At 49.2% G+C, this 18052-nt stretch overlaps 4 protein-coding genes across 10 annotated transcripts in view; all 4 read right to left on the reverse strand.

Moving 5' to 3' along the window:
* Window positions 1–18052, reverse strand: part of LOC115640751 (zinc finger protein 436-like) — a 452700-nt gene that overhangs the window by 91500 nt on the left and 343148 nt on the right. The gene's annotated exons all lie outside the window — the stretch shown is intronic.
* The window catches only part of LOC115640827 (zinc finger protein 300-like), a 308757-nt gene that overhangs the window by 10507 nt on the left and 280198 nt on the right, over window positions 1–18052 (reverse strand). The gene's annotated exons all lie outside the window — the stretch shown is intronic.
* Window positions 2283–4834, reverse strand: LOC115640820 (zinc finger protein 300-like). 2 transcript variants are annotated; one of them, XM_030543841.1, is made up of 3 exons: window positions 4741–4834; window positions 4010–4123; window positions 2283–3693 (listed from the first exon to the last, which is right to left on the reverse strand). In XM_030543841.1, exons 1-3 carry the CDS (start codon window positions 4772–4774, stop codon window positions 2585–2587), a joined length of 1257 nt encoding a protein of 418 aa, XP_030399701.1. In that variant the 5' UTR covers window positions 4775–4834; the 3' UTR covers window positions 2283–2584. The 2 variants fall into 2 exon arrangements, with proteins under 2 accessions (XP_030399701.1, XP_030399700.1); XM_030543840.1 differs by having other exon boundaries at window positions 2283–3696.
* LOC115640730 (zinc finger protein 260-like) overlaps window positions 14895–18052 on the reverse strand; it is a 341512-nt gene continuing 338354 nt past the window's right edge. For 2 of the 3 annotated variants that reach the window (XM_030543664.1, XM_030543662.1), the window contains one exon: window positions 14895–17593. In XM_030543664.1, coding sequence (XP_030399524.1) covers window positions 15429–17593 — 2165 coding nt within the window. In that variant the 3' untranslated portion in view covers window positions 14895–15428. Of the gene's footprint in view, window positions 17594–17906; window positions 18021–18052 lie in introns of all 3 variants that reach the window. The other variant, XM_030543663.1, reaches the window with a different exon arrangement.

Raw genomic sequence — 18052 nt, forward strand, 5'->3', positions numbered from 1 at the left:
CCTCCACCCAACCAGAAAAAGAATCTATTATCACTAATAAATACTGATTCCCTTTTTGGCTCTTAATATAATCAACCTGTATTCTACTCTATGGCCCTGCAAGTCTTTGGTGCCACAAGGCTCCCAAATTCGGTGGTCTATTCCCATCTCCTGCACACCTTATGCAGTTTTTAACCAAATTTTCTACGTCCTCTCATACCTTTGGAATACGGCCTAACTGTTTTTACCTTAAAAGAGAGTATTTTCTATTCCTCGATGGGCCATAGACTGACACAGGTTAATGATCTCTTCTCTATAAAGTTTCTCAGCTACCCACTTTCCTTTCCTGTTTTCTTATTCACTGCAGAACCCTCTTTCATACTCCAGGTTCCCCAGCTTTAGGTTCAGCCTTCTGTACTATGGAGCCTTGGACCCTTTAAATCACTGCCCAAATCCTGGGGCTGCTGGCTGCTGCTGCTACCCCATGGCTCCAGCAGCAGGGCTCCGACAGCGATTTAAAGGGCCAGGGGCTCCTGGCCGCTGCCGCAGCTCCTGCCATGATTTAAAGAACCTCGGGCTCCCAGCCACTGCTATTACAGCCAGAGTCCCAGGCCCTTTAAATCTCAACGTAAGGGGCCCAGAGATTTAAATATCCCACCAATTCCGGTTGAGGCCCCTCCCCCTGCTCAGGACTCCGGCATATCGCTAAGTCCTTTCAGATACTTTCACTCCTGACCATTGGAAAGGAAACAGATGCGTGGGGGGAAGGCTGGTGGCAGAACCTCAAGTCTCACATCCCAGGGGCAGTTCAGGATTTAGCCGAAGCTGAAGCAGTTAAGGATGTCAGCTGGTTCCTCTTCTCTGCTTTGCCCTGCTCAGCTTCCCTTTCAGGATCAGGATGATGAAAGCCCAACGGTGCCATGTGGGTCCCAGGAGACAGCGAGTGTGAGACATACCCCACGGTACAATCTGGACTGTTGAGCTGCTTAATTCTCCATCCCAGGGCATGTTTTACACTGCTTCCCAGGGTAAATAAAAATCAATGACATTAAAAAAAAATCAAGAAAATCAGACTTCTGTTATTTAAATTGGATTTTTTCCCCTCAAAAACACCTTACACCGTGGGAAAGTGCATATTGTACAGCTCTGTTCCCTGTGCTGGATAAACTCAGTCATTAGTGGGTCACCCCCACAAAAGGGCCGTATTAGGCCACAGCCTTGTTCTCTCCAGTCAAATCCTCCAAACACTTCAATGAAAACACACAGGTCCAGACAAAACACTAAAACCACTTTAGTAACAGGAGCAAGGAGGTTTTCAGGGATTACAAGGGAGAAAGATGTAAAAGGTCAGAATGGGTTAAAAATATAAAATTAAAACATGCATTTTAAATCCTACATTTTACCAAACTAAGGAAGAAGTGAAGCAAATAGGAATTCCCACCCCACCCGCTGTTGCAGGCAGTTCACAGTTCTGAATACCCAGGCTGGATTTCCTTCCAGCCTTGGCCTGCCCTCCCCAATCCAAAACCCCTGTTGCTTTTAAAGCCATCTTGTTGACTTCTGTAAAGATGGGAGAGGAGAGGTGGCAATGGAGGCAACTCTTCCTTGTGCTTTTGCACCACTCTCCTCTTTGAGGTTCAGCCTCCAGCTGGACAGACAACAATCAATGTGTGGCCTAAGTGAGTGTCCAGCCGTCCTTCTGGTGAACTGTAACTCTCTTGTTCCTGGCTCCACAGCTGTGAATGGCCAGCTGAGCAATCACTGGCCACTTAGCACCTAGCTGATCCCTGATTTAACAGAATACAGGAACCCTTTGCATAGATCATCTACTCCAACCCCCTGCTCAAAGTAGGACCAACCACCAACTAAATCATCCCAGCCAGGGCTTTGTCAAGCCTGACCTTAAAAACCTCTAAGGAACGACAGTCCGCCACCTCCCTGCGTAACCCATTGCAGTGCTTCACCACCATCCTAGTGAAAAAGTTATTCCTAATACCCAACCTAAACTTTCCCCATTGCAACGTGAGATCATTACTCCTTGTTCTGTCACCTGGTACTAATGAGCACAGTCTAGATCCATCCTCTTTGGAACCCCCTTTCAGGTAGTTGAAAGGAGCGACCAAATCCCCCCTCTTTCTTCTCTTCTGTAGATTAAACAATCCATGTTCTCTCAGCCTCTCCTCATAAGTCATGTGCTCCAGCCACCTAATCATTTTTGTTGCCCTCCGCTGGACTCTTCCCAATTTTTCCTCTTCCTTCTTGTAGTGTGGGGTCCAAAACTGGACACAATACTCCAGAGGAGGCCTCACAAATGTCGAATAGAGGGGAACGATCACATCCCTCAATCTGCTGGCAATGCCCCTACTTATACAGCTCAAAAGTCAAGGTATAACACATTCACCTCATCCACAGAGCCACTTATCTCCTCATGGAAGGCAATTAAGTTACTCAGACTTGACTTGCCCTCTTCTTCCAAGTCCTTAAAAATACACATTTACATGTCAAACTCTAGCTTATCTAAGGTGGACAAACTTCTAAAATCTCTCTCTAAAAGCTGAATCTGAGTCAATTACAAGCAAGTTGCTTAACCTTTTCTTGCCATGTGTCACAGAAGTTTAGATCCTGTGTGGATTCTTCCATGTTTAATGAGGTCAGACCTCCATATGAAACTTTTCCCACACTCCAAGCACTTGTGGGGTCTCGCACCTGTGTGTAATGCCTGATGACGACTTAGGTGTGACTTCAGTATGAAATTTTTCCCACAGTCCAAGCACTTGTGAGGTCTCTCTCCAGTGTGGATAGCTTGATGTTCAACAAGGTTTGACTTTCTTATGAAACTTTTCCCACAGACCAAGCACCTATGGGGTCTCTCTCCTGTGTGTATTGCCTGATGTTCAACAAGGGTTGACTTTATTATGAAACTTTTCCCACAGTCCAAGCACTTGTAGGGTCTCAATCCTGTGTGGATTGCCTGATGATTAACAAGGTCTGACCTTTGTATGAAACTTTTCCCACAGTCCAAGCACTTATGGGGTTTCTCTCCTGTATGGATTGCCTGATGTCTAACAAGGCCTGACCTTTGTATGAAACTTTTCCCACACTCCAAACACTTATAGGGTCTCACTCCTGTGTGGATTGCCTGATGTAGAAGAAGGTGTGACCTCTGTATGAAACTTTTCCCACACTCCAAGCACTGGTGGGGTCTCTCACGTGTGTGGCTTAACTGATGTCTAATTATTTGTGTCTCCGAAATGAAACATTTCCCGCACTCGAGGGATTGAGAGGGTTTTTCTCCACAGTGGCTTCTCCTGTGGTTATTAAGATCTGAGACCTTATTGAAGCTTTCCCCATGGTCCAAGCATTGAAGAGGTTTCTCTCCAGTATGGATTGTCTGACGTGTCACAAGCTGTGATCTCACAATGAATCCTTTCCCACACTGAAGGTAGTGCCAGGGTGTCTCTTCACTGGGATTTGTCTGTTGGGCTCTGGGATCGTCCTCTCTTCCCCCACTGTTAATAGGTTCATCCACTTTCTTCCCTGTCTGGTTTCCCAGAAGCCTCTCTGACCTGTGCCAACTTCGCCAGGATTCTGCCTGCTCCAAGCACCGGGGAAAATTACCTTCAGCTCTTCCCACAAAGGTCCCCAGAGGTTCCACTTCCCTGGGAACTTCCTCATGATGATTCCCCTCCTCATTCTCACTCCCTCGTTCAGCACCTGCTAGGAGAGACACAATCCAGACAGGAGTCATTGTGCTGGGGAGAAAGAGGAATAGCACAGAGGGAAAACCCAACACAAAGACTGAGCAATTGGACTTCGCCTCCATATCCCACCCGAACACTCACAGAGGACGAAAGCTGGGAAGTAAACTCCTGCAGTTAAGAGGCTGGGTGGAATGGCGTGAGCTATATCTGATGACTGCAGCCCTGTCCTGACTGAGATGAGGAAGGACTGAGGGTGCTTACTCACACCATATTTGGGGATTCTCAGCTTTTTCCTTCATTCTCTAGATGGTTTCTGTGTCCATCCTCACCTGCATGGGTGCTTCTCTGAAGCCTTCTTTCCTCGCAGGCCTGGAGATCGGGCACCCACGGCTCTTCCCCTTGTTCCAGCCGGACAATCAGCTCAGGTTTGGGAATGGGAAATCCTGTACAGAGGGTGAAATCAGACCAGATCAGGGCGCATGGAGCACTGGTGGAGTATTTGTCAGAAAGGACATTCTGTGAGCAGAACCTGTTTCTGTGCTCTGCTGGAGGAACATGGAATCCAAGAGGATGGGAAAATGGTTACTGAGCCCCCTTGCGCAGAGGAATTTGTCTGGGGAGGTGAGCTGAATTATTACTACACCCTCAGTAGGCGTTCCCAGGATCTGTGCGCTCTGGGGGCCTTGCTGACTCACACACGGCTCTGCACTTAAACCCCTGCCTCCTTCTAAACCTGCAGAGCCCAGAGCCCTCCCCTAGGATGGAACTACTCCCAAGGAGGGAGATGAACAGGGATTGTGTGTGCAGCCAAGAAACAACACAGAGACAGGACAATGATTCCCCTTTGAAAGCTGGAGGGGTCGGGATGGTTTAGCTTCTCCATTGGGTTTTGACAACCATGTCCCACTGGAGAGGGCACAGAGATGCAAATCTCTCTCACATGGCAGCTGTGCATTATGGAACCCACTCACCTCTGATCTAACTGACACAGGAAGAATGACCAGATTCAGACATGCAGACCCCACAGCATCTAGTATCTGAGGTGATGGGACTCCCTTACCCAGCGACGTCACCATCTCGTAGTTCTCCTGCATGACGTCCCTGTAGAGGGCTCTCTGAGCGGGGTCCAACAGAGCCCCCTGCCCCTGGGTGAAATACACAGCCACCTCCTCGAAGCTCACCGGCATCTGAAACAACAAGAGTCCCTCACTCAGCACCTGCTGCCCCAGCCACAATCCCAATAGCCACGTGGGAGGAAGGATAAAGAAATGGAAGCTCTGGGAGGGCCAGAGTTGCAGAATCCCACCCCCACCCTGCTCAGAGCAGCCAGGAGGCTTCAGGGGATGGGAGAAGGTGGGAGCTCCTTGTCCCCGCAGCACATGGAGCAGGGCAGGATCTTCTCATTTCCCACACACCTGCCAGCCACAGGCTGATACAGGAAGCAGAGCTCTGAGCCGGGGACAGGAATCCCAACAGGTTCCCTGCGTATTTCACAGCAGCCTCTAGCCAGTGGGGTCAGGCTCCAGCACTGGAAGCTTGGAAAATGTTCCCAGCCCTGTGCAAGGGGGTTAAATCCTGTTTGAGAAATTGGGGAATGTCCCGTCTCCTCTCCCCCATCACCAACGGGCCCACTCAGAAAATCAGCAAGTTTCTCACACTCTGTCTCCTTCCTGCCCCCGCCCCCAGCCGCAGGAACTCCCTAAAAATTCCCTACCGCAGCAGGCTCCATCACAGACAGTTCCCTTCCCTGCATCCTGGAAGACGGGCCCATCTGGGGAGAAAGGTGGACGCAATTCCTCAGCCTGTTGGGGTGATGGAGGAGGTTACAGAAAGGGCTTCAGTCCATGCCACACCTCGATTCCCCCGAGACTCTTCAGACCCTCCCAATAACAGCATCTCTGAGCCAAATGCTAGAAAAAAGAACAGAACTAAAGGGGTCACTTTGGGGGATTTCCTCCCATTGCAGTATAAACTCCTCTCCCTGAGGAACAGCAGGAGCCCTCTGGTGGCATCACCTGAAGAATGAGCTGCCCTGGACTCCTGCAGCAGCCCCCAGGGACAGGCAGGCAGAGGCGGAGGCCATTGGCCCATCCACACTCCCTGCCTCCCCAAAGCAGCAGCGACGCCGGTGGGGCTGAGATGTGAATCCTGCCCAGAAATAAGACCAGGGCCCTGGGCAGACCCCAAATCTCGTGAGACACAGACCCCGCCAGCACGGGGGTGTCTGACAATAACACACATTGGGAGCAGGGTGTGGGGGGGCTGGATTTTTACCTCTGTCCCCCTCCCGCCTCCCCATACACCCCCACCCCTCGCAGTGCCCCCCACTCACATCTTCCCTCATTGCAGCCTCGCTCCCCTCAGCCCCATAATCTCCTCGATCCCCCTGCATCGCCCCATCTTCCCTTCAGTGCGCCCCTGCCCCCATCCCAGCCTGCCCCCCGCAGCCCCAGCACCCGCCTCCTGCCCCCACCCCGCTCCCCCCGCCTGCCCTCACCCCCTGCACCTCTTTATCCTCCGCCCCTGCAGCCCGGGGGTGCCGGGGGGGGCGGGTCTCTCTCACCTTCCCTCCGAGCGGGGCCCCCCGGGGCAGGGGCCGGGCCGGGCCGGGCCGGGGGCTCTGCCCTGGGAGAGGCTCCTGGGGAGCAGCGGGAAGGGCCCTGCTGGAGATTCCCCTCTCCCGGCTGCAGCCAGGGCTCCGGGCTCCCAGCACCAGCCGCCGGGGCTCGGGGATCTCGCCAGGAGCCTGGGAGCCAGAGTCACCGCAGCGGCTGCAAGTCACTTCCTGCTGCCGGGCCGGAGCCCAGCGCTCGCTGCCCCGGAGCCGCCTCCCGGCTGCTCCTGGGTCCTAGCGCTGAATAGGATCCTGTGCAGCATCCTTGGGCGCATGTTACCAGCACTGGGTGACCAGACACCAATTGTGAAAATTCAGGACAGGCCAGGGGTGGGGGTGTAATAGGCACCTATATAAGACAAAGCCCCAAATATCGGGACTCTCCCTATACAATTGGGACATCCGGTCACCCTACCAGCACTGGTGGAAAAGTTGTAACTGGCTGGGCTGGCTGAGCAGGACTTGTGGGAGAGAGAAGCAATAGGAGAAAGAGAGCGGTGGAGGGGGGAAGGAAAATGATGCATGAGGGGAAGGGTGACAGCAGAAACCCACCCTCGTATCCACCAGGGTGCAGGGCCGGCCTTAGGGCCTTTTCCCTTCGCCCCTGGGGGCTCTGCATCTTGCACAGGCAGGAGAGGTGCAGATGCAGAATGGGGCAGCTCGGAATAGCTGTTCCCTCCGGAGGCACCAGCCTGCTCCCCAGGAAGCCCCAGCACGTTCCCTGCTAGCATAGGCCCCGACTTCTGCTGGCGCCGGAGGGTGCTCGACCCTCCCCCTTACTCCGCCCCCATTCCAACCCTTCCCCAAAGTCCCCGCCCCAAATCCACCCTCTTCCTGCCCCTATTCCAACCCTTTCCCCAAATCTCTGTCCCGGCCCCACCTCTTCCCCGCCTCCTCCCCGGAGCACACATTCCCATTCCTCCCCCCTCCGTCCCAGAGCTTCTTACACCACGAAATAGCTGTTTTCCGGCCGGTGGGTGCAGAGCATCCTTCAATTTTTCCCCATGGGTGCCCCAGCCCTAGAACACCCATGGAGTCAGCGCCTATGGCTGTTAGCTCACCAAGTCAGACAAAGACACCCCCTTGCTCTTTTCCCTTCCCAGCACAGCTCACCCCAGCCACCCCCAGCCTGGTTCCTCCTCCTCCACTCCACAAAGTCCCACGCCCTGCTCTGCCAAGCTTGGCTCCAACCCCCACTGCCCAGCCTCCAGAGCCTGTTCCCAGCCTTGCTCACCCCCCCTGTTGGGCCTGACTCCCACAGTCCAGCTCACTCACATGCTACCAACTTTTGCTCCTGGCTCTGGCTGGTTTCACAGGGCCCCCACCACAGGCAGAGAGGGACTCCGCGCAGCTCTGAGCTCCCGGGAAGAGGTGAGGGGGCCTCTGGGTAGAGCCAGAGCCCTCAGCCAGTCAGATGAGGGATAATTCAATTCCAGAGGATGGAAACAGGGTCACTGAGCCCCCTTGGGAGATGCAGGCAATGTTGGGATATGTACATATATAACCCATATATCCATGTACCATGTTATAGGTCTTGTGACCTAGTGTGGCTGGAGTGTGTTTCGACATGAGTGCATGATTTGCATTTTGGCAACCAAAGCGAGAACTGAAGGGTGAATTGGTCAAAAAGAACTGTTTATAAAAAAACAGTTTTATCATGTCCTTGGAAAAAAATGAAGAATCAGCAAGAAAGGACATAACACCTGTGGGACGGCTTTAAAGCTGTGTAAGAATTGGAGGAAATGGCATCCCTTGGATCCTGGCTTCCTGCCCAAGACTGTTTCCTTGGAGTTGCAGATAAAGGCCCAGGACAACAGAGACTCTTCCTCCTCCTCCTCCATATAATAAAGGGCTCCAAACTAAGGGGTTCCACAAGCTCCTAAACCTTCCAAAGAGAATGTGATACGGCTGGTAGTCAGTATCCAATCCATCATTGCTCCGGATGGCTGCCAACATCAATGGTAATTTATTGTCCTAACTTTTGCCAGTGACTTGCACCACTTTGCGAAGGGCTTGCTTGATAGTCTGATCCATCCTTTCTACTGTCCTGGACGATTGAGGATGGTAGGGGATAGGTAGTTGGTGCTTTACTCCTAAAGTTTTTAATATTTTTCATAATTACTTTCCTATAAAATGTGCTCCATCATCTGAACCAATTAGTTTTGGAGTCCCATATCTACTAAACAGTACTTTCCACAACTTCTTGGTGGTGGTCTCTGCAGAATGATTCCTGGTGGAAATTGCCTCCCCCCAGCCAGAAAAAGAATCTATCATCACTAATAAATACAGATTCCCTCTTCGGGTCTTTATATAGTCAATCTGTATTCAGGGGGAGTGATAGCTCAGTGGTTTGAACATTGGCCTGCTAAACCCAGCATTGTGAGTTCAATCCTGAGGGGGCCATTTCAGGAACTGGGGTAAAAATCTGTTTGGGGATTAGCCCAGCTTTGAGCAGGGGGATGGACTAGATGACATTCTCAGGTCCCTTCCAGTCCTAATCTTCTAGGATTCTACTCCATAGCCCTACAAGTCTTTGGTGCCAAAAGGGTCCCAAATTCAATGGTCTATTCCCATCTCCTGCACACCTTTTGCAGTTTTTAACCAAATTTCCTACATCCTCTCACACCTTAGGCCATATTCCAATCTGTTTTTACCTTAAAAGAGAGTATTTTCTACTCCTCAGTGGGCCATAGACTGACATAGGTTAATGATCTCTTCTCTTTAAAGTTTCTCAGGTACCCACTTTACCTCTCCTGTTTTCTTATTCACTGCATAACCCCCTTTCATGCTCCAGGTTCCTCATCTTTAGGTTCAGCCTCCTGTTTTATGATGTGAACTCTAGTATCTACCATAACCCCCAAAGGTTCCTTTTTTTGCTAATATAGCTAAAGCAGCCACTTTATCTTTCTGATATTTTTAATCCCCTTCTCCCTTTGGATGCTTTTTAGTATGTCTTCATTTAATTTTCCCAGGTATTCTTTCAACCAGTCCTAGATAAATTTCCACCCTGAGCCATGGTTCTTTTTCCAAAGCCAGTGTAACAGCCCCTGGACTGCAAAATCTGAATCCATACATAGACACTCCCCAGGTTACACAAGACCCGACTTACAGAAATTCACACTTATGGAAAAAATTCCATAAACAAGAAATAGGGATTTTCGAGTCCCAAAATTTTTGCGTAATGTACGGGTATATGTTTCTGACTTATGCAGAATTTGAGTTACGCAAGGCTTTCCGGAACAAAACGATTGTGTAAGTTGGGGCGCATCTGTAGACATAAAAGCAAAGTGCAACTTTATGTTGTCTGTTTAAGCAGATCACTAAGGCTAAGTCTACAGTAAAAACCTCAAAGTGCTCCCGCGGCAGCGCTTTGATCTGACAGCGTGGACACCGGCGAGCGCTTGGGACAGAGCTCTCCCAGCACTCTATGTAATCCACCTCGACGAGGGGAATAGCATCAAGTGCCGGGAACCTGTCTACGCTGGCGCATTACAGGACACAAACTTGCTGCACTTGGGGAAGGGTGATTTTTCACACCCCAGCGAGCAAGTTACTGCGCTGTAACACGTCAGTGTACACATGGCCTAAGAGCTCTGATCTCTGCTGCCTGTGCTGAAGTCATGCCCATGGATCCAGAGAGTCTCCCCATTAGCTTGCATAGCAGCATCACCCATATACTGCTTACTCCTTTCATGGTACAAAGGACCATCTGTGAACCAAACCTCTTTTTCTCCAAGGCATAACACTTCATCTACCGGGGGTGCGTCTTCAAATAACGTTGATTCAGTTGCTGGAAGTGGGCATTCATGTTCTTCTGAGGCCATATGGTAACAACACTGTTTTAGCCTGTTTTAAGACACAAAAAGCTTTTTCTTGTTCAGGTATTGTTCACCCATTCTACTTTCTTTTTCAATCAATGCTACAAGGGTCCAGTTATAATGGAAACATTCCAAATGTGCTTCCTCAAATCAGAGCCGCCCAGAGGATTCAGGGGGCCTGGGACAAAGCAATTTTGGGGGTCCCTTCCATTAAAAAAATGGCAATACTATACAATACTATATTCTCGTGGGGGCCCCTGTGGGGCCAGGCACAAATTGCCCCACTTGCTCCCCCCCACAGGTGGCCCTGGGAAAAATAAACCTTCTGCATCTCGGCACAAACCCAGTTTTGAGAAAACTTCTTTACAAGGTATCACTGGTTCTCAGCATCAGCTAGTGCTAAAAGGCACTAAAGCTCATTAAAAGGGTTGGACAAATATTTTCCGTCAAAACTTTTTCTGGATTGAAAACTAGGGGTTTTTAAAAAGCAGAAAAATATCATGGACAATATCTGCTTTCCTTCAAAATTTGTTGTGTTTATTTTAATTGAAAAGCTGAAATTAGTCTGCCAAAACCTGACTATGGTTTGGAGTTTCAGAAGTGTGTGGCCAAATATTTGCTGCTTGCTGTGTTTGATTGTTAAAAGAAACAAACAAAAAATTCTGCTTAAAAACAATCCAAAACTTTTGAACCACCTCCGCTTGTGACCAAACGCCTGAGCCCATCCAGTCAGAGATTTTTCCAGGTTTCTGATACTCTGCTGGCTTCCTTGACTCATATCTGTCTCCATAACTTTGGGTTCATTTAGGTTACAACATAAGAAGAGCCATATTGGGTTAAACCAAAGGTCCACCCAGCCCAGTATCCTGTCTATCAACAATGGCCAATGCCAAGTGCCCCACAGGGAGTAAACCTAACAGGTAATGATCAAGTGCTCTCTCCTGCCATCCATCTCCACCCTCTGACAAACAGAGGCTAGGGACACCATTCCTTACCCATCCTGGCTAATAGCCATTAATGGACTTAACCTCCATGAATGTATCTGTTTCCTAGAGACTGGTCCACAGGATCCCTCGCAAACTGGAGACGGTTACCGTAGGTTTGTCTTTAGTGTAGCTTATGTACATACTCCACGAAATGAGCATTTGAGCTTGTTCCAGAATCTGGGATGAGCCTATGTTGTGAAAACTGAAATGCTCAAAATAGCACACGCATGTGAATGGACACAGGCTGCTAAAATTAAATTAAATTAACCCAGGGGGTCTCAAACTGGGGGTCACGAACCCTCAGGGGGTCACAAGGGCTGTCAGCCTCTACCTCAAACCCTGCTTTGCCTCCAGCATTTATAATAGTGTTAAATACATAAAAAAGTGTGTTTAATGTATAAGGGGCAGGGAGTTGCACTCAGAGGTTTGCTATGCAAAAGGGGTCACCAGGACAAAAGTTTGAGAACCACTGAATTAACCCCTCTGGGGCCTCAGGGAATGCAGGGGAGGGAGGTCTCCCTTGGTAGGGTTGGGAAGGATATTGCTCTTCTCATGTGATCCCTCCCCTAGTGGCTAATTTTAAATGAAGCTACCCTCCCCTGACATGAATCTCCCTATGGCACTGAAATTAAATGTGGACTATGATTTGGCATTTGAGAAATGAAAGGGATGGTAGCCCTAATGGAAAAGCTAACTGCTTGGCTCTTCTGCAAGCCTCAAACTGCTGAATGAGCTTTAGGATAGGGAAGGCTGTGCCTCCCAAACAGCCTGGCCCTGCCCCCTAGCTGACCCTCACCCACTTCTTGCCCCCCCTCAGAATCCCCAACCCATCTTGTTCCTTGTCCCCTCACCGTCCCCCAGAGACCCCACCCCCAAACACCACCCCAGGACCCTACCCCTGCTCCCTGTCCCCTGACTGCCCTGACCCCTATCCACCTCCCTGCTGAATCCTGACAGACCCCTGGAACACCAATGATCCAACCCCCCTGTTCCCTGTCTCCTGACCGACCCCCCACTTCTGCCCCCTCCCTGTCCCTGACTCCCCGGGACTCTCTGCCCCTTAGCAAACCCCCCCAAGCCTTGGCCCCTTACCCCCGGCCCCCCCCTTACCCGGAGCCTCAGCGCATCCAGGAGTGTCCCTCAACAGTGGCAGCATGGCTCCAGCGGGACCTGAGCTCCGCCCCGCTCAGAGCCGCATGGTAAGGGGGCGAGGCTGTGAGCTCCAGGCTGAGCTCAGCTCCCTCCACTCAGTCTGTTCACTGGGCTGGACAAGCTCAATCATTAGTGGGTCACCCCCACAAAGGGGCCGGATTAGGCCATAGCCTTGTTCTCTCCAGTCAAATACCCCCAAACATTTCAATGAAAACACACAGGTCCAGACAAAACACTAAAATCACTTTACTAACTGGAGCAAGGGGGGTTTCAGGGATTACGAGGAAGAAAGATGTAAAAGGTCAGAAACGGTTTAAACTACAAAATTAAAACATGCATTTTAAATCCTAAATATTACTAAACTAAGGAAGATGCAAAGCGAACAGAATTTCCCACCCCACCCGCTGTTGCAGGCAGTTCACAGTTCTGGGTACACAGGCTGGATTTCCTTCCAGCCTTGGTTCGTCCTCCCCAGTCCAAGGCCCCTGTTGCCTTTCAGGCCATCTTGTTGCCGTCTGTAAAGATGAGAGAGGAGAGGTAAAAATGGAGGCAATTCTCCCTTGTGCTTTTGTACCACTCTCCTCTTTGAGGTTCACTCCCAGCCGGGGGCAGGCAACAGTAAGTCTGCGGCCTAAGTGAGCGTCCAGCCGTGCTTCTGGTGAATTGTAACTCTCATGTTCCTAGCTCCACAGCTGGTGAAGCAATTACTGGCCACTTTTTTACTGGCTGAGCAATTACTGGCCACTTAGCACCTAGCTGGTGTGCAGGTGCCACTGTCTCTGGGGAGCTCATCTGTGGGTGTTTTCCAGCTTTACAGCATGTAACAAATATACAGCAAACTCTCCGAGCTCCATGGACAGTGCTGACACACAATTTAATGGGACAATAATATTCAGCAGACGGTGACTTTCCCGTGATACCTCTCAAGACATACTTTGGAGAAGATTTATCATTCTGTAAATGTGATGATCATAATAGTGTAGACCAGTGGTTCTCAAAGGTGTTTCATCAGCCCTTGCCCTTCCCTCCCCCTTCTTTGTGTCTTTGGTCATTATGCCCCCACCCTCACAAGAACATATATATATCGCCACCCAGCTCTAATGGCAGAGTACATGCTGGCGATGCGACCAGCTCTGAAGCCCTCCAATAGCAGCACAGAAGTGAGGGTGGCCATGTGAAAAGTGATATTCTTCAATAACGCTGTTCACAGCAGACTTATCACCCCAGTGACACCCCTACTTCTGTGCTGCTGATCCACCTGGGTTTGAGAGCCTGAGAATTTATCCCCTCTTCCCAGACGGGCCTGTTCCTTCTTCATGAGCCCCAACCACCTGGGGCCGACAGCCAGTGCTCTTTAAAAAACAAACAAAGACCACACAGAGGTCACGCCTCCCTTGACACATTCCTGTCCCTCCCTTGGGAGGCTCTGCCTATAGTTTGAGAATTGCTAGTGTAGAGAGTTACCGTGGGGATTAGTAGCCAAGTAACAGCTGCTCCTTTCCATCTCTGGGATCCCCAGAGAAAATGTCCGAGCAGGAGAGCGGAACTGATCTGATTAACACTAACCTGGCAAAATACATTTTGATGATTTCAGCTATAAACATTCCCTCCATCCTTCAGCCCCTACCCCCAGCGAATTTAATGAGACTCATATAGAATTGGGCAGGTGGCATGGCTGATGGGTATAATGGCTGAATTATTGATCCCTCATTTAACAGAACACAGGAACCCTTTGGATAGCTAAACATAGACTACTATAGTTACCCATCTTAGAATCATAGAATATCAGGGTTGGAAGGGACCTCAGGAGGTCATCTACTCCAATCCCCTGCTCAGAGCAGGACCAATAACTAACTAAATCATCCCAGTCAGGGCATTGTCAAGCCTGACCTTAAAAACCTCTAAGGAAGGAGATTCCACCACCACCCTACGTAATCCATTCCAGTGCTTCACCACCATCCTAGTGAAAAAGTTTTTCCTAATATCCAACCTAAACTTTCCCCACTGCAACATGAGATAATTACTCCTTGTTCTGTTATCTGGTACCACCAAAAAGAGTCTAGATCCATCTTCTTTGAAACCCCCTTTCAGGCAGCTGAAAGCAGCTACCAACTCCCCCTTCTTTCTTCTCTTCTATAGACTAAACAAACCCCGTTCTCTCAGCCTCTCCTCATAAGTCATATGCTTCAGCCCCCTAATCATTTTTGTTGCCCACCGCCGGACTCTTTCCAATTTTTCCACATCCTTCTTGTAGTGTGGGGCCCAAAACTGCACATAACACTCCAGATGAGGCTTCATCAATGTCGATGAGAGGGGAACGATCATGTCCCTCTATCTGCTGGCAAAGCCCCTACTTATACAGCCCAAAATGCCATTAGCCTTCTTGGCAACAAGGGCACACTGTTGACTCATATTCAGCTTCTCATCCACTGTAACCACTAGGTCCTTTTCTGCACAACTGCTGCCTAGCCATTCGGTCCCTAGTCTGTAGCAGTGAATGGGACTCTTCCGTCTTAAGTGCAGGACTCTGCACTTGTCCTTGTTGAACCTCATCAGATTTATTTTAGCCTAATCCTCTAATTTGTCTATGTCCCTCTGTATCCTATCCCTACCGTCCAGCGTATCTTCTACTCCTCCAAGTTTAGTGTCATCTGCAAACTTGCTGAGGGTGCAGTCCACGCCATCCTCCAGATCATTAATGAAGATACTGAACAAAACTGATCCCAGGACCGACCTTGAGGCACTCCACTTTATATCGGCTGCCAACTAGACATGAAGCCATTAATCACTACCCGTTGAGCCCGATGATCTAGACAGCTTTCTATCCACCTTATGGTCCAATTATCCAGCCAATCCCTATTTATCTTGCTGGCAAGAATACTGTAGGAGATCATATCAGAAGCTTTGCTAAAGTCAAGGAATAAGACACCCACTGCTTTTCCCTCATCCACAGACCCACTTATCTCCTCATAGAAGGCAATTAAGTTATTCAGACATGACTTGTCCTCTTCTTCCAAGTCTTTAAAAATACACAATTACATGTCAAACTCTAGCTTATCTAAGGTGGACAAACTTTTAAAATCTGTCTCTAAAAGTTGAATTTCAATTACATGCAAGTTGCTTAACCATTTCTTGCCATGTGTTACAGAAGTTTACATTGTGTGGGATTCTTCCATGTTTAATGAGGTTTGACCTCTGTTTGAAACTTTTCCCACAGTCCAAGCACCTGTGGAATCTCTTCCGTGTGGATTGACTGATGTTGAAAAGGTTTGACCTCAATATGAAAATTTTCCCACAGACCAAGCACTTGTGGGGGTTTTTCTTCTCTGTGGGATGCCTGATGTTTAACAAGGTGTGACATTTTCATGAAACTTTTCCCACAGTCCAAGCACTTGTGGGGTCTCTCTCCTGTGTGGATTGTCTGATGATAAACAAGGTGTGACCTCCTTATGAAACTTTTCCCACAATCCAAGCACTTGTGGGGTCTCTCTCCTGTATGAATTGCCTGATGTTCAACAAGATTTGACTTTCTTATGAAACTTTTCCCACACTCCAAGCACTTGTGGGGTCTCTCTTTTGTGTGAACTGCTTGATGTTTAACAAGATTTGACCTTTCTATGAAACTTTTTCCACAGTCCAAGCACTTGTGGGGTCTCTCTCCTGTGTGGATTGCCTGATGTTGAACAAGGTGTGACATCTGTATGAAACTTCTCCTGCAGTCCAAGCACTTGTGGGGCCGCTCTCCTGTGTGTAATGCCTGATGTTTAACAAGGTCTGAGCTTTTCATGAAACTTTTTCCACAGTCCAAGCACTTGTGGGGTCTCTCTCCCGTGTGGATTGCCTGATGTCGAACAAGGTATGACCTTCTCATGAAACTTTTCCCACAGTCCAAGCACTTGTGGGGTCTCTCTCCTGTGTGGATTGCCTGATGTTCAACAAGGTTTGACTTTCTTCTGAAACTTTTCCCACACTCCAAGCACTTGTGTGGTCTCTTTCCTGTGTGGATTACTTGATGTTGAACAAGGTTTGACCTCTCTATAAAACTTTTCCCACACTCCAAGCACTTGTGAGGTCTTTTTCCTGTGTGTAAAGCCTGATGTTTACCAAGCTGTGACATTTTCATGAAACTTTTCCCACAGTCCAAGCACTTGTGGGGTCTCTCTCCTGTGTGGATTGTCTGATGATAAACAAGGTGTGACTTTCTTATGAAACTTTTCCCACAGTCCAAGCACTTGTGGGGTCTCTCTCCTGTGTGGATTGCCTGATGTTCAACAAGGTTTGACTTTCTTATGAAACTTTTCCCACACTCCAAGCACTTGTGGGGTCTCTCTTTTGTGTGGATTGCTTGATGTTTAACAAGATTTGACCTCTCTATGAAACTTTTCCCACAGTCCAAACACCTGTGGGGTCTCTCTCCTGTGTGGATTGCCTGATGTTCAACAAGGTGTGACATCTGTATGAAACTTCTACCACAGTCGAAGCACTTGTGAGGTTTCGCTGCTGTGTGGATTGCCTGATGTTGAACAAGGTGTGACTTCTGTACGAAAACTTCCCCACAGTCCAAGCATTTTTGGGGTCCTTTTCTTGTGTGGACTGCCTGATGTTTAACAAGGTCTGTGCTTTTCATGAAACTTTTCCCACAGTCCAAGCACTTGTGGGGTCTCTCTCCTGTGTGGATTGTCTGATGATAAACAAGGTGTGACCTTCTTCTGAAACTTTTCCCACAGTCCGAGCACTTGTGGGGTCTTTCTCCTGTGTGGATTGCCTGATGTTCAACAAGGTGTAACCTTCTTATGAAACTTTTCCCACAGTCCAAGCACTTATGGGGTCTCTCACGTGTGTGGTTTAACGGATGTCTAATTATTTGTGTCTTCGAAATGAAATATTTCCCACACTCAAGGAATTGAGACGGTTTCTCTCCAGTGTGGCTTCTCCCATGGTTATTAAGATCTGAGAGCTTATTGAAGCTTTCCCCATGGTCCAAGCATAGAAGGGGTTTCTCTCCAGTATGGATTGTCTGATGTGTCACAAGCTGTGAGCTCACAATGAATCCTTTCCCATACTGAAGGTAGTGCCAAGGTGCCTCTTCCTTGACAGTTGTCTGCTGCGCTCTGGGATCCTCGTCTCCTCCTCCACCATTACTAGATTCATCCACTTTCTTCTCTGAATAGTTTCCCAGAAGCCTCTCTGACCTGTGCCAACTTCCCCAGGATTCTGCCTGCTCCAAGCACCAGGGAAAATACCCTTCAGCTCTTCCCACAAAGGTCCCTTGCGGTTCCACTTCCCCGGGAACTTCCTCATGATGATTCCCCTCCTCATTCTCACTCCCTCGCTCAGCACCTGCTGGGAGAGACACAATCCAGACAGGAGTCATTGTGCTGGGGAGAAAGAGGAATAGCACAAAGGGAAAACTAAACACAAAGACTGAGCAATTGGACTCTGCCTCCACATCCCACCCAAACACTCACAAGGAAGGAAAGATGGGAAGCAAATTCCTGCAGATAAGAGGTTGGGTGGAATGGTGTGAGCTATATCTGATGACTGCAGCCCTGCCCAGGCTGAAACGAGGAAGAACTGAGGGTGCTTACTCACACTATATTTGGGGATTCTCAGCTTTTTCCTTCATTCCCTAGATGGTTTCAGTGTCAGTCCTCACCTGTATGGATGCATCTTGGAAGCCTTCTGTCCTTGTAGGCCTGGAGGTCGGGCACCCACGGCTCTTCTCCTCGTTCCAGCTGGGTGATCAGCTCAGGTTTGGGAATGGGAAATCCTGCAGAGAGGGTGAGATCAGACCAGATCAGG

The sequence above is a fragment of the Gopherus evgoodei genome, unplaced genomic scaffold (genome assembly GCF_007399415.2).
Source record: "Gopherus evgoodei ecotype Sinaloan lineage unplaced genomic scaffold, rGopEvg1_v1.p scaffold_32_arrow_ctg1, whole genome shotgun sequence".
Lineage (NCBI taxonomy): Eukaryota > Metazoa > Chordata > Testudines > Testudinidae > Gopherus > Gopherus evgoodei.

Excerpts from the sequence above, each read along its gene's own strand:
- LOC115640820 (XM_030543840.1), bottom strand. The coding sequence starts at position 4,774 with ATGCAGGAGAACTACGAGATGGTGACGTCGCTGG. Across the intron at positions 4,124-4,740 it reads CGAGATGGTGACGTCGCTGG|GATTTCCCATTCCCAAACCT; the intron begins GTAAGGGAGTCC and ends CCCTCTGTACAG. Across the intron at positions 3,697-4,009 it reads TCAGAGAAGCACCCATGCAG|CAGGTGCTGAACGAGGGAGT; the intron begins GTGAGGATGGAC and ends TGTCTCTCCTAG.